The sequence below is a fragment of the Bos indicus genome, chromosome 8 (genome assembly GCF_029378745.1).
Source record: "Bos indicus isolate NIAB-ARS_2022 breed Sahiwal x Tharparkar chromosome 8, NIAB-ARS_B.indTharparkar_mat_pri_1.0, whole genome shotgun sequence".
In the NCBI taxonomy this organism is placed as follows: domain Eukaryota; kingdom Metazoa; phylum Chordata; class Mammalia; order Artiodactyla; family Bovidae; genus Bos; species Bos indicus.
The window spans coordinates 81,676,335-81,690,129 of NC_091767.1; the positions used below are offsets into that span (position 1 = coordinate 81,676,335).

Consider the following 13,795-nt stretch of genomic DNA (forward strand, 5'->3'; position numbering starts at 1 on the left):
GGTTGTTCATCAATAACTTCTATTCTCTTTGCTGGTGGTCCCATTTGGTTCATGCATCATTTTTTAAAATTTCGTTCAGTTGTTTATCTGTATTCTATTGCAGTGCATTGAAGTTTTTTTTTAGAATGATCATTTTGAATAATCAGCTAATTCATAGACTTCCATTTCTTTAAGGTAGGTTTGTAGAGATTCCTTTTATTCCTTTGATTGGGCCATGTTTTCCTGTTTCTTTGTATGTCTTATTATTTTTTTGTTGTGTTTTTTGAATTTGAAGAGTCACCTCTCCTGGTCTTTATGGACTGGTTCTATACAGGGGAAGATTTTTAATCAATCTGTCTAGAGAACCTGGGGGGCCTTCAAACATTTTCTGGGGATGCATCTTCTCTATGTTTGTGTACATAATTTCCCAATTAGAGAGCTCTGAGTTTCTTTTTCAAGAGTTTCTTATCTCTTTCTCCCTCTAGTGTTTATCTGTGGTACCACAGATTCTCTGATGGTACAACAAGCTACTAAGCTCTTTTGTTCTCTGTAGCCCCTCAGGCATCCAAAGTATACTCCTTCCCTTACTGCCTCAGGTCAGGGGAGACAGAAACTAATCTCTAAGGTAGTCCAGGGTAGCCCTTTAAAGGAGGAGGCGATGGCACCCCACTCCAGTACTCTTGCCTGGAGAGTCCCATGGACAGAGGAGCCTGGTGGGCTGCAGTCCATGGGGTCGCTAGGAGTCGGACACGACTGAGCGACTTCACTTTCACTTTTTACTTTCACGCATTGGAGAAGGAAATGGCAGTCCACTCCAGTGTTCTTGCCTGGAGAGTCCCAGCGATGGCGGAGCCTGGTGGGCTGCTGTCTATGGGGTCGCACAGAGTCAGACACGACTGAAGCACTGAAGCGACTTAGCAGCAGCAGCCCCTTTAAAAGCTGAAACATTGTATGTACATTCTACTCTTCTCCCTAGCCCCCACCCTAAAAGAGAAATTGTGAGTTGGGTACTTTGTCCTAATCATGTTAACCTGAGCCGGCCTCTGTCTGTGGCACTGCCAGTTCTCTGGTGCTACAAAAATCAGCTAAGCACTGTTTAACTCTCCATGGTCTCCAGCCATTAAAAGTATGCTGGTTTCCTGTCAGTGGTCAGAGTTAGGAAAGACAGATGGCAGTTCCTCAGGTAGTCTCCCAAAAGTTAGAACATTGGACACATGCCATTCTTTCTTTCCCAAGGTAGAAGCTTCAACCTAGATTTTTTTCCTTCCAATCCCCCAAGCCTGAAAAGCTTAGGGGAGGGGCTACTGTGGTTGATATGAAATGGCTTTCTTACATGTTTCAATATGGTTATGCTTGGTTTTGAGCTTGCCAGGGGTACTTAATTGATTTCTGAATTTCTTACAAAGGCTCTTTGGATCATACACTACTATTAAATTAGTGCTTCTGTGGGGAAACAAGACTTATGCTTCCTATTCTGCTACCTTGCTGACATCACTCCTTAAGAATTTTTTAAATGTTTATTATTTTTTCAATTTTCTTCTTTCAGTAATGACCCGCTTATATCTTGTCCATTTCCATACTGGAGTGTTTGCCTTATGATTAATTTGCAGGAAGCATTTCTATAGTCTGCACACTAATCCTTTGTCTGTTTTATAAACTGCAAATACCTTCTAAATCTGGCTGTTCTTTTCTATTTATTTAATAGCTTCTTGTTATTGCTTCTATTTATTCTTACTGAATTTTAAGAAATCATCAACTTTACCTATGGTGGGAGTTTGGTGTAGAAGTGTAAATACACATTGCATCCTACTGACTTTTTAAATCCCCTTCAGTAATTTTTAATTCTATTACTTCAAAGATCCATTATTCAACATTCACCTCAAGGCTAAATCAAAGTCTTTACCTGATGTATAAATGATGGTAAGTGCTTTCCACACACCCTGTGGGCACTTCATCTTATTTTTTAAGGTGTACTTTATATACCACAAAATGTACCTGTTTAAAATGTAGAATTCAAAAGATTTTATTGAATTATGAGTTTATTGACTTGGATAACCACTTTCATCATCATCCACTTTCAGGACATTTCCATCACCTCAAGATCTTTTGTGCTCATTTGCAGGAAACCCCTCTACCTACCTCTGGTCCCAGGCAGCAAATACTCTATTTTCTGTCTCTCTATTATGATTTATCTATTCTGGACATTCTACAAATATGGACCCATACAGTATGTGGCCTTTCATGATTGGCTTAAGTATAATGTTTTGTTTTTAATAATTTAGATTATTTATTTATGGCTGCACTGGGTTTTCATTGGCGCATGCGGGCTTTCTCTAGTTGCGGAGAGTGTGGGCTACTCTTCATTGCAGGCCCCAGAGCACACAGATTTCAGCAGTTGCGGCACACAGGCTTAGTTGCTCTTAAGCATGTGGAATCTTCCTGGACCAAGTATAGAACCCGTGTCCTCTGCATCGGCAGGCGGATTCTTATCCACCACACCACCTGGGAAGTCCAAGCATGTTTTTGATGTTAACACATACTGCAGCAGGAATCAGAAGACTGGTCCTTTTTCACTGAGGAATAGCATTCTATTGTATGGACAGAGCATATTTTATCCATCCATTAGTTGATAGATATTTGGGTTGCCTCTGCTTTTGGTCTATTATGAATAATGCCAGTATGAACATTCACATACAAGCATTTGTGTGCTTATTAGCCACTGGTGTATGTATATATATTTTCAGTGACATACATTCCCATCTTTTACCAGTTTTTTAACCGAGTTATCTGTCTTCCTATTACTGACTTCTTTGTATATTCTGGGTATGAGCTCTTTATCAGATGTATGATTTGAAAATACTTTCTCAGAATCTATGACTTGTCTTTTCATTTTTTTAAACAATGGTAACAGATAATTTTTAATTTATTTTTGTATTCACTTGAAGATGGTCCTCTGGATTGTTTCTGTTTCTGAACTACTACAAATAAAGCAGCTATGAATATTTATGTAGAAACATTTGTGAATACCTACATTTTTCTTTGTCATTTCTTTGTCATGAGTGAAACTGCTGGGTTCAATGGTAAGAATGTGTTTAACTTTATAATAAACCACCACACTGCCTACCAAACCAGTTATAGTGATTGCTATCCTTATGGAAATGCTATGCTTAACTTTCTGAGGAACTGCCATACTGTTTTCTACTAGGGCTTTACCACTTACATTCTCATCAGCATTGTGTGAGGGTTCTACTTTCTCCACATCCTTGCCAAAATGTCATTTTCCATTCTGTTTGTTGTTTTTTAAATTATAGCCATTCTACTTAGGCGTGTTGTAGTATCCCACTGTGACTTTTAATTTGAATTTCCATAATAATTAGTAATTTTAAGCACCGTTTTATATGCTTATTGGACAGTTGTACATCTTTTTACAACTAATAAAGTCTCTAATAAAGTCCCTAATAAAGCCTCTTACCCATTTTTGTTTTTTTGTTGTTGTTGTTTTGTTTTGTTTTTTAATTTTATTTTTAAACTTTACAATATTGTATTAGTTTTGCCAAATATCAAAATGAATCCGCCACAGTTTTGAATTGAGCTTTTGTTGTTGTTTTTAGGAGTTTTTTTTATAGTCAGGATATTAATCCTTTATCAGATATATTATTCCCAACTGAATGATATATCTTACTTACCAGGTATTGTATTAATTGTAATGAAATCCAGTTTATCTACCTCTGCTTTGTTTCTTATGGTTTTGGTGTTGTATTCAAAAAAATCCCTGCCAAATCTCATGTTATAAACATTTTCTCCAGTGTTTTCATCTAAGAGTTTTATATTTTACTTTAAGGGATTAAATACAAATGGTTCCTAAAGGCTGAGGGCAAACACCATTTCAGACAGAGCTTTAATTGGCAACAGCTTTATTAAAAAAAAAAAAAATTACAAATTTCTTTGGTTCCAGATTCTTCTAATGATTTGTTAAAAATAAAAATGCTCACCAATCAAAACAACTTTGAATTCTTTCATTTAGTGAAGAAATATTTTGTAATACGATTAACTGCATTTTAATTTGTCTGAATCTATTTGATTTGGTTAGTCTAGATTTTGGTATATTATGTTTCTTAAAATAGGTTATTTGTGCATACCAAATATCTGCTGCCTTGTAAATAATTTTGATTGTGTAACTGTGTGTGTGAATGATACAGCCTCACACTGAGCCATGCATTCTTTCTTTTGTGTTGGATTCTGCATATGTGGGTATCAGTTTTACTCAATTGGTACCCAAGAGACATTGTTTGATCTACTTAACGACCTGAGAGTTGAGAGAAAAGTGATTAAAAAAAGAAAATCTGTAAAAATTGCCAATTTGCCATGTATCCCCCTGAAAATAATCTCTCTACATAGAATATAACCATAATTATGAACATGCATTTCCTAAGAATTATAAAACTTTTCTTTCATAACAAACTGATACATTTTGAAACTTGAGAAGGGGGATGTTTAGTTTAACACCTACCGTCTTTGACTGCTAAATCCATTAAGATGATTCTCTCGGAGTTCAGACACTAATGATAAAACCATCTGTAAAACAAAATCAGTTGCAGGTTAACTCACGCTGCAAACAGGATTACATCAGTTCTATTTTTCTTGGTGTGAGTGATATTTCCGTTGAGATTCCCCACTCTCTTCCCCCACCAATCCTCTCCTTGCTTTACTTCTTCAAAATAAAAAGAAAGCAGTGCCAAATCACATTTACTAATAATCTGGATTTTATGTTTAATGTCTGTTACTCTGTACTCCTAAATATTTAAGCAAATTAATACTAGGCAAGTCATTAATTTCCCCCAAATTAAAACCAAACCTATTAAAAATAAAACCATGCTAGAGTTAGTTTACTTTTTTCTTTCTTAACATTATTTTTTAAAAATGCTGTTCATGTATACAGCTTCCAAAAGACTAGAACAGTATTCAAACATTAAAATCTCAAACATTTTTTAAAAGAGCTGTGCTAAGACCATAAATTGTTCCTTGAATTTGGCTAAAATTTAAGGCAGAAGAAATCACAGCTTTAATTCTAAGATGTAAATATATAGAAGGTTGTTATTTATTGAATATTTTGCCTTAACATAAAATTCCCATCAGGTTATTTTTAAATATGAAATTTGTCCAACAGTAAAAGACTGTGTTTATATTGGTTAAGGAAGTCTCTTCTCCCAGAAATCTTTGAGAGAATAAATGAGATGTGTTAAGGGACAGAGAGGTTGGTTGATTTAGAATAACCTCTCCTGGTTTCCTTCTTCTTCTCTAATCTCTCATCTCACATTTTTTCCTTACATGGCCATGAGTCCACCCAAGGTAAGAAGAGATAAACACAGAAAAGTTAAACATCTCTCCTGGAGGAGTGAAATATTTCCATTTACCTTTTTTGCAGATGGTACATTAAGCAATGAAAATTTCAATACTAATAAATTAAAAATACTCACATTTTTAAGTAAACCAGGATAGTAGTCTGTGGGTGCATACCCAAGAACTTGATTAAAAAGACCAACTTCTTTTATATCAAATCTGGATGTGGAAACTATATGAGATAACAACCTCTAAAAAACATAAACAGAAAAAGAAAAAGGTCTCAAAATGAAATAAGTGCCTATTATGTATAAGGCCAAGAAGCTGGGTCATTTGTAAATGGGGTGGTCTCAATGAAATGAATAATTATAATTTTTTCAAATACTCAGTTCACTTTGATTCAGATATAAAGAGGAAATAAGTTAGTGATAAAATTATTACATTAAGTAAATTAAAAAAACATTAATAGTGAAATACGTATAACTAATGAACAAGGCTTTAACTACACTAGAAATGTGATCTTTACTGGTTTTAAACTCAGTGAAACATTCTTATCAGAGTAGAGATGATTACTTAATACCTGACAAGGAACACATCACAAATTACTAGGGAAAGGAAAGATTATGCAATAAATGGTACTAGGAAAAACTACTTGAAAAAAATTATATTCTCATCTTATGATACTTATCAAAATATACTTGAATTTACTATAAATTAAAGAGATCAATGTAAAACTGAAATAAAATAATAAGCAAGAAGAAAACAGAAGTACTTTTCACATGTCTGAATGGGGAAGAACTTTATAAACTCAAAGTCAAGGGAGCAAATCAACAATTGTTCTAAATTACAACAAAACAGCTCCCCCTCAAAAAAAACACACTTTGTGTTTCCCAGAACAAACTAAGAATATTAACAACAAATAATACTGCATATGTAATCAAATTTGGACTTCCCAGGTGGCCCTAGTGGTAAAGAACCCACCTGCCAATGCAGGAGATGTGATAGACATGGGTTCAATCCCTGGGTGAGGAAGATTCCCTGGAGGAGAGCATGTCAACCCACTCCAGTATTCTTGTCTGGAGAATCCCATGGACAGAGGAGCCTAGCAGGCTACAGAGTCGGACATGACTGAAGCAACTATACACACTAATACAGAATCAAATGTAGTGTTCAGTTCAGTTCAATTCAGTCACTCAGTCGTGTCTGACTCTTTGCAACACCATGAACCACAGCACTCCAGGCCTCCCTGTCCATCACCAACTCGCAGAGTCCACCCAAGCCCATGTCCATTGAGTCGGTGATGCCATCCAACCATCTTATCCTCTGTCGTCCCCTTCTCCTCCTGCCCTCAATCTTGACCAGCATCAGGGTCTTTTCAAATGAGTCAGCTCTTCGCATGAGGTGGCCAAAGTATTGGGAGTTTCATTTCAGCTTCAATATCAGTCCTTCCAATGAACACCCAGGACTGATCTCCTTTAGGATGGACTGGTTGGAATTCCTTGAAGTCCAAGGGACTCTCAAGAGTCTTCTCCAACACCACGGTTCAAAAGCATCAATTCTTCGGTGCTCAGCTTTCTTTATAGTCCAACTCTCACATCCATACATGACTACTGGAAAAACCATAGCTTTGGCTAGATGGACCGTACAAAATACCATATGAAAAATATTAAGAGCATTAAAAAGGCATAGGAACAGATAATTCCTAAGACGAAACACTAATGCCCAAGAAACACATGGATAAATGTTTAGCCTCATAATCAAAAAGGGTAAATGAATTAAAGTTTTTACAGACGTGAATACCTAAGGCTAATCTGGGTTCTCTGAAACAGGTGTTCTGTGTGAGCTATTGGAAAAATTCAGATGGAATCACACATCAGTGCTACTGTGAATCAGACAAAGGCACCCACAGAGTGTGAGCGAGTATAACACAGCCCATAACCCACCCCTAAGCTTGGACTGACAGGGCTGCAAGGAGATCCAACCAGTCCATTCTGAAGGAGATCAGCCCTGGGAGTTCTTTGGAAGGAATGATGCTAAAGCTGAAACTCCAGTACTTTGGCCACCTCATGCGAAGAGTTGACTCAATGGAAAAGACTCTGATGCTGGGAGGGATTGGGGGCAGGAGGAGAAGGGGACGACAGAGGATGAGATGGCTGGATGGCATCACTGACTCGATGGATGTGAGTCTGAGTGAACTCCGGGAGTTGGTGATGGACAGGGAGGCCTGGAGTGCTGCAATTCATGGGGTTGCAGAGACTTGGACACGACTGAGCGACTGATCTGATCTGATCTGATGTTTGCCTAGACATTTGTAACATGTAGACATGTTATAAGTGGTAACATTTAGACACCTTATAGGTTGGTTACTTTATAGAAAACAACTTGAGAATGTATATTAAAGGTTTTAAAAGCATTCAGGACTTTTAATGTATCTGGCATACATGTAAGGAACTAAATCAAAATATGACAATGTGGATTATGTGCAAAGATGTTCACCACAGTGTTATTTCTTATAGCAAAAAAATGTCTAACAGGAGGGAATTATTAATCTGTGATACCCTCAATACTGTGGTTCATTGTAAGCCATTAAATGCTTATAAAGAACTTATGACATCATTTTAAATGGTTATAATATTAAATGAAGAAAGGAAGATGCAAAATTGTATACAGAAATGAGCTCATCAATATAAAAATAATCCAGACATAGGAACAAAAAAATAATGAAAAAAAATATCACCAAACATTAAGTCTCTAGGATGGCGCTATTATGGGTTTATATATTTTTCTTCTTTCTGCTTTGCCAGTTAACACAAAGGGCACATATTACTAACTCATCATGTCAATTCTATTACAAACTATTTTACATATTCAAAAAGATACAAAATAATACAACAATTCCTCCACCATGGAACTTAATAAAGCATTAGAAACATCAAGGAAGACCTCTGTGCCATCTCTCTTTTCCCCATCACGATTCGTCCCCGGGGAAAACTCAACCCTAGTCCGGTGGGCACCCTTTTAGGTAGATTATGATACTTTCCCCCTGTGAGCTCTGACTTGCCTCAGTTTCCTCAAAACAGAACTCCAGGCAGTAAGTTCATTTGTATCATTTCTTTTCAGATTACATATAAGGGATGTCAAACAATACTTCTCCTTCTCTGACTTACTTCACTCAGTATGACACTCTCTAGGTTCATCCATGTTGCTGCAAATGAACTTACTTACAAAACAGAAACAGACGCACAGACTTAAGAGAGTGAATTTATAGCTGTCGGGGGAAGGGATAGTTTGGGAGTCTGGGATGAACATGTACATCTACTATGTATGGATAAAATGGATAACCAGCAAGGGCCTACTGTACAGCACAGGGAACTCTGCTCAATGTTACGTGGCAGCCTGGATGGGAGGGGAGTTTGGGGGAGAATGGATACCTGAATATGTATGGCTGAGTCCCTTTGCTGTTTACCTGAAACTATTACAACATTGTTAATTGGCTATACCCCAATACAAAATAAAAAGTTCAGAAGAAGGAAAAAAGAACTCCAGACAACACTACTAAGTATATTTAGGTTGAAATCTGCTGAAAGAGCTCAGCTGGTAAAGAACCTGACTGTAATGTGGGAGACCTGGGTTCGATCCCTGGGTTGGGAAGATCCCCTGGAGAAGGGAAAGGCTACCCACTCCAGTATTCTGGCCTGGAGAATTCCATGGACTGTATAGGTTATGGGTCGCAAAGAGTCGGACGTGACTGAACAACTGTCTCTCTCTGCTGTTCCTACCTGAAAGCCAACCTACTGTTTTCAAATTAGAAGATTTCATAGCAAGCTAACAAAGTAACTTTGAAATACTACTACTTAATAGAAGATATTAATAATTAAAAAAAAAAAAGACTCAGCCACATGCATAATATGACGCACAAAAAATGAAACCACCGGGGAGGGAGAAAAACAGGAAACTTACAGTTAAAGTGAGCTTTTTAATAAGACATAAGACAATGAAAAGGTTCCTTCTAGAGTGAAGAAAAGTCTGGATGGAAGCTACTTGCCAAGTATTGGCCTTTTTTTCCTTTCAGTTCAAAGCTATCCTTTATAAATACAGCAAGCAAACAGGAGCTGACAACAGCCCCAGGAGGATTCACCTCCCAGTTATTTTCAAATACTAAATGCATTCTGGGTGAGATCAAGCAGTTGTGGTTAGGTTGGCAGAGCCAGGGGAGGTAAATTACTGTCAGTGTACCATTCTTTGAGGGGAGGTGTTTACTGGTGGACTCTTAGTTAACCACAGCAAGGGGCACACACATGGTGCCTTCAGCAGGTGGGACCTGACTCCCTGTGGGGAGTGCAGTGTAGGTGTTCTGGTGAAGGAAAAGTCCAGCCAGGCTTGGCTACCCATATGCTGCACCCATGTGGAGGTGGCCACATCAGACCAGGCAGGGGGAGAGGGAAACAGTTTCCTTATTAGGAAAGTAGGCTGCAAAAGGCTCAGAATCAGGAGCAGGCTGGGTTTCCCACAGAGGAGATCAGTTTGATGCTAGATGGAGGGAAAACAGCACTGGAAGTGTTTAACTTTCTGTTACCAGACTGGCATTCTATTTAGCAAACATTTAAAGCATTTATATGCTGTGAGCTGTACTAACAATTTACAGAGAGCAACTCATTTAATCCCCACAGCCTATGGTGTAAGTGCTATTACTGAATGTGTTACTGATGAGGAAACTGAGACACACTGAAAGAAACATGCCCAAGACTGGTTACCTACTTTAAGGTAAAACCTTATAAGGAATGTCCCTGTATGGGTTCTCCTTGAAGCAGCTAGAATAGTTAAACAATGCAAATCTGACTGGATTCCCTGGTGGCTCAGTGGTAAAGAATCCACCTGCCAATGCAGGAGAGATGCAGGAGATGTGGATTCGATCCCTGGGTCTGGAAGATACCCTGGAGAAGGAAATGACAACATACTCCAGTATTCTTGCCTGGAAAATCCCATGAATAGAGGAACCTGGAGGGTTACAGTCCATGGGGTCATAAAAGAGTCAGACATGACTTAGTGAACTGCATGACAACATTCAGCTTGGCGGTAGTTTAGTCCCTTAGTGGGGTCCGACTCTCTGCAACACCATGAACTATAGCCTGCCAGGCTCCTCTGTCCATGCAATTTCCCAGGCAAGAATACTGGAGCGGGTTGCCATTTCCTTTGCAGGGGATCTTCCTTATCCAGGAATCGAACTTGAGTCTCCAGCCTTTCAGGTAGATTCTTTACCGACTGAGTCAACAGGGAAGTCAACATTCAGCTTAAGACTCCCAATAACTCTTAGGGTGAAGCTCAAACCTCTCCCTAAAAGATGGAACCTTGCCCCACTGGTTTTGCAGCCCCTGTCTGGGGCTGATTTCACCCTCTTAGCTTGTTTGGGGACCTGAAGTCTCTTTGGTCCCTTAAGGCTTTGGTATGTTCTAGTCCCTCTGACGGGGTCTGCCCTGGTGGCTCAGAGGTTAAAGCGACTGCCTGCAATGCGGGAGACCTGGGGGCTCTTATAGCCCAATTACCTGCTTAAGTGTTGCTTCTTGAGGGTTTCTAGAAATGATAACAAAGTTTTTTTGAGTGCTTACCATATATGAAGCACTGGGCTATGTTCTCTAAGTATGGCATCTCACTTAAAATCCAATAAATTCAGTTTTTAATAAAACTCAATTAAGCAAAGTTTCAATTAAGCCTAAGGTCATGGCACCCTGTCCTATCACTTCATGGCAAAGAGACAGGGAAACAATGGAAACAGTGACTGACCTTATTTTCTTTGGCTCCAAAATCACTGCAGACAGTGACTGCAGCCATGAAATTAAAAGACGCTTGCTCCTTGGAAGAAAAGCTGTGACCAACCTAGATAGCATATTAAAAAGCAGAGACATCACTTTGCCAACAAAGGTCCATATAGTCAAAACTATGGTTTTTCCAGTATTCACGTACAGATGTGAAAGTTGGACCATAAAGAAGGCTGAGCACAAAAGAATTGATGCTTTTGAACTGTGCTGTTGGAGAAGACTCTTGAGATTCCCTTGGACTGCAAGGAGATCAAACCAGTCAATCCTAAAGGAAATCAGTCCTGAATATTCATTGGAAGAACTTACGCTGAAGGTCCAATACTTTGACCACCTGATGGGAAGAGCCGACTCATTTGAAAAGACAGTGATGCTGGGAAAGATTGAAGGCAGGAGGAGAAGGGAATGACAGAGGATGAGATGGTTGGATAGCATCACTGACTCAATGCACATGAGTTTGAGTAAGGTCTGGGAGATGGTGAAGGACAGAGAAGCCTGGTGTACTTCGGGGTCCCTAAGAATTGGACATGACTGAGTGACTGAACAAGAAACTGGTGGCTACTATCATAATTCACATGGTTGACTCTTAGAAATTAAAGCATGAATTACTACAGACCCAGTTGGGATAGAAAATAACAGGGCATATACAATAGAAGAAAAGCAGTTTCAAGGCAGCAACAGTTAAGGGTCAGCTAAGACTGCAGGTCCTAAGGAAAACTATGTAAAGGCTTTCCCCTTTAATCCCAGCTGCCCAGAGGGACTTACATGCTGGGCGTTGGAGTGCATGGAGTACATGGAGGCTAGCTCCCCCAAACTGCATGAGTTTACTCTGGAGACTGAGCCAATGAAAGTTAAAAAAAAAAAATCTAGGACATTCAATAGATTTAGAGGGTGCAATCAGGTACTGTAAATAATTACCAAGCAGTGTTTAAAACAGCCATAAACAGTTCCCTAGACAGTATTCACAACAACTGCATTATACAAGCTGACTGTAACATGGTCTTGGAAACACAAAAATAACTTAATTGGCAGATCTGTCCTGGCCTAAATTTCCAAAATGATATGGTTAGAAACTGACTTTTTAAAAATCAATTGCTATAAAAATTAGTTTCCCCCACTACCTCCTGCTTTTTTTTTTTTTTTTTAATAATAAGAAAAACAAGGGAGAGGGTGGGATGATTTGGGAGAATGGCATTGAAACATGTATAATATCATATATGAAACGAGTCGCCAGTCCAGGTTCAATGCGCGATACTGGATGCTTGGGGCTGGTGCACTGGGACGACCCAGAGGGATGGTACGGGGAGGGAGGAGGGTTCAGGATGGGGAACATGTGTGTACCTGTGGAGGATTCATGTTGATATATGGCAAAATCAATACAATATTGTAAAGTTAAAAAATAAAATAAATAAATAAATGGAGAAAAAAAGAAATTAAAAATTAAAAAAAAAAAAAAGAAAGAAAAACAACTCTATACTTAGTGTTGGCAAGGATATGGTGAGAGGGGCACTCCATTGCTGTTGGGAGCAGAAATTTGTAAAGCTTTTCTGGGAAGTCACTTGATGATATGTAACCAAAGCATTAAAATTCATATCCCTCTACCCAGTACCTTGATTTCCAAGAATATATCCTAAGCAAAAATTCAGGTTCATGGCAGTATTACTTTTTACAGTGAAAAATTAGAAGCAACCAAAGTACCCAACAGCACTATACTGGTTGAAATTCATCATGGTTTATCCAACAGCATGAATCACACTGTAAAAAAGATATTTAATGACACAGAAAAGACATTAATCTGTAAAGCAAGGTGTAAAAACTGTATATTCAATGTGGTACTGATTTTATATGCAAAAAAATACTAGGAAGAAACATGACAGTTATTACCATAACATTATTTCAGGGAGTGATTTAAAATTCCTTCTTTATACTACCTGTATCTCCAAAGTTTCTACACTTACTATATCATACTTTTTATCATTAACTTATGTCTGTTTGTTTTTTTTTCTTCTCATAATTCCCTAATGCAAATTGCTATGAAGGGACACAGAGATTTATTCCTGGATGAAATAAGCATAAATCCCAGAAACAACATACTGAGGCCTGATTATGTTTCCATAACTTATAAAAAGACACCTGAAACTTTGGACCTCCAAATTTCTCTTTTAAAGTAAACTTAAAAATTGATAAGCACTTCTCATTGCGAAGAACAATTTTTCTTACTGCCACCTAGTGGTAAGTATTCTAAAGCCAAAACCATATGATTCCGTAGGCATTGGCCCTTGGACAAAAATTAATTCCTATAGTCACACAAGTAATTGACTCATTTTAAAATGCTGAAAAAACTTGGAAATCTTCTACTCCAACCGCTTATTTTACTGATAGGAACTGGGCTTCTAAATACATAAATCACTATCAACAAAAACATGTGCATGTAGATTGAATATTTTTTTTGGAAAAAAATGCCAATTTGAAAGGCATAAAGAAAAAGTGCAAATACATCATCCTGACTGGTGATCTAAATCCTTCATGGGTGGAAAGTATAGGAACCAACACAACTGTGCATAAAACATTTTAAGTCCAATTTTGATCCATGAAGGAGTTTGGAGGACTCTGCTAAAGTTTGAAAAGCCATTTAAATATACTTATAACCATGAAAGTGAACT

The 13,795-nt window shown here is 38.1% G+C and overlaps 1 protein-coding gene across 31 annotated transcripts in view; it reads right to left on the reverse strand.

Moving 5' to 3' along the window:
- FANCC (FA complementation group C) overlaps positions 1–13,795 on the reverse strand; it is a 343,736-nt gene that overhangs the window by 89,096 nt on the left and 240,845 nt on the right. For 30 of the 31 annotated variants that reach the window (XM_070794289.1, XM_070794290.1, XM_070794284.1 and 27 more), the window contains 3 exons: positions 11,101–11,193; positions 5,457–5,570; positions 4,490–4,554 (listed from right to left, as the gene is read on the reverse strand). In XM_070794289.1, coding sequence (XP_070650390.1) covers positions 4,490–4,554; positions 5,457–5,570; positions 11,101–11,193 — 272 coding nt within the window. The remainder of the gene's footprint in view (positions 1–4,489; positions 4,555–5,456; positions 5,571–11,100; positions 11,194–13,795) is intronic. The other variant, XM_070794291.1, reaches the window with a different exon arrangement.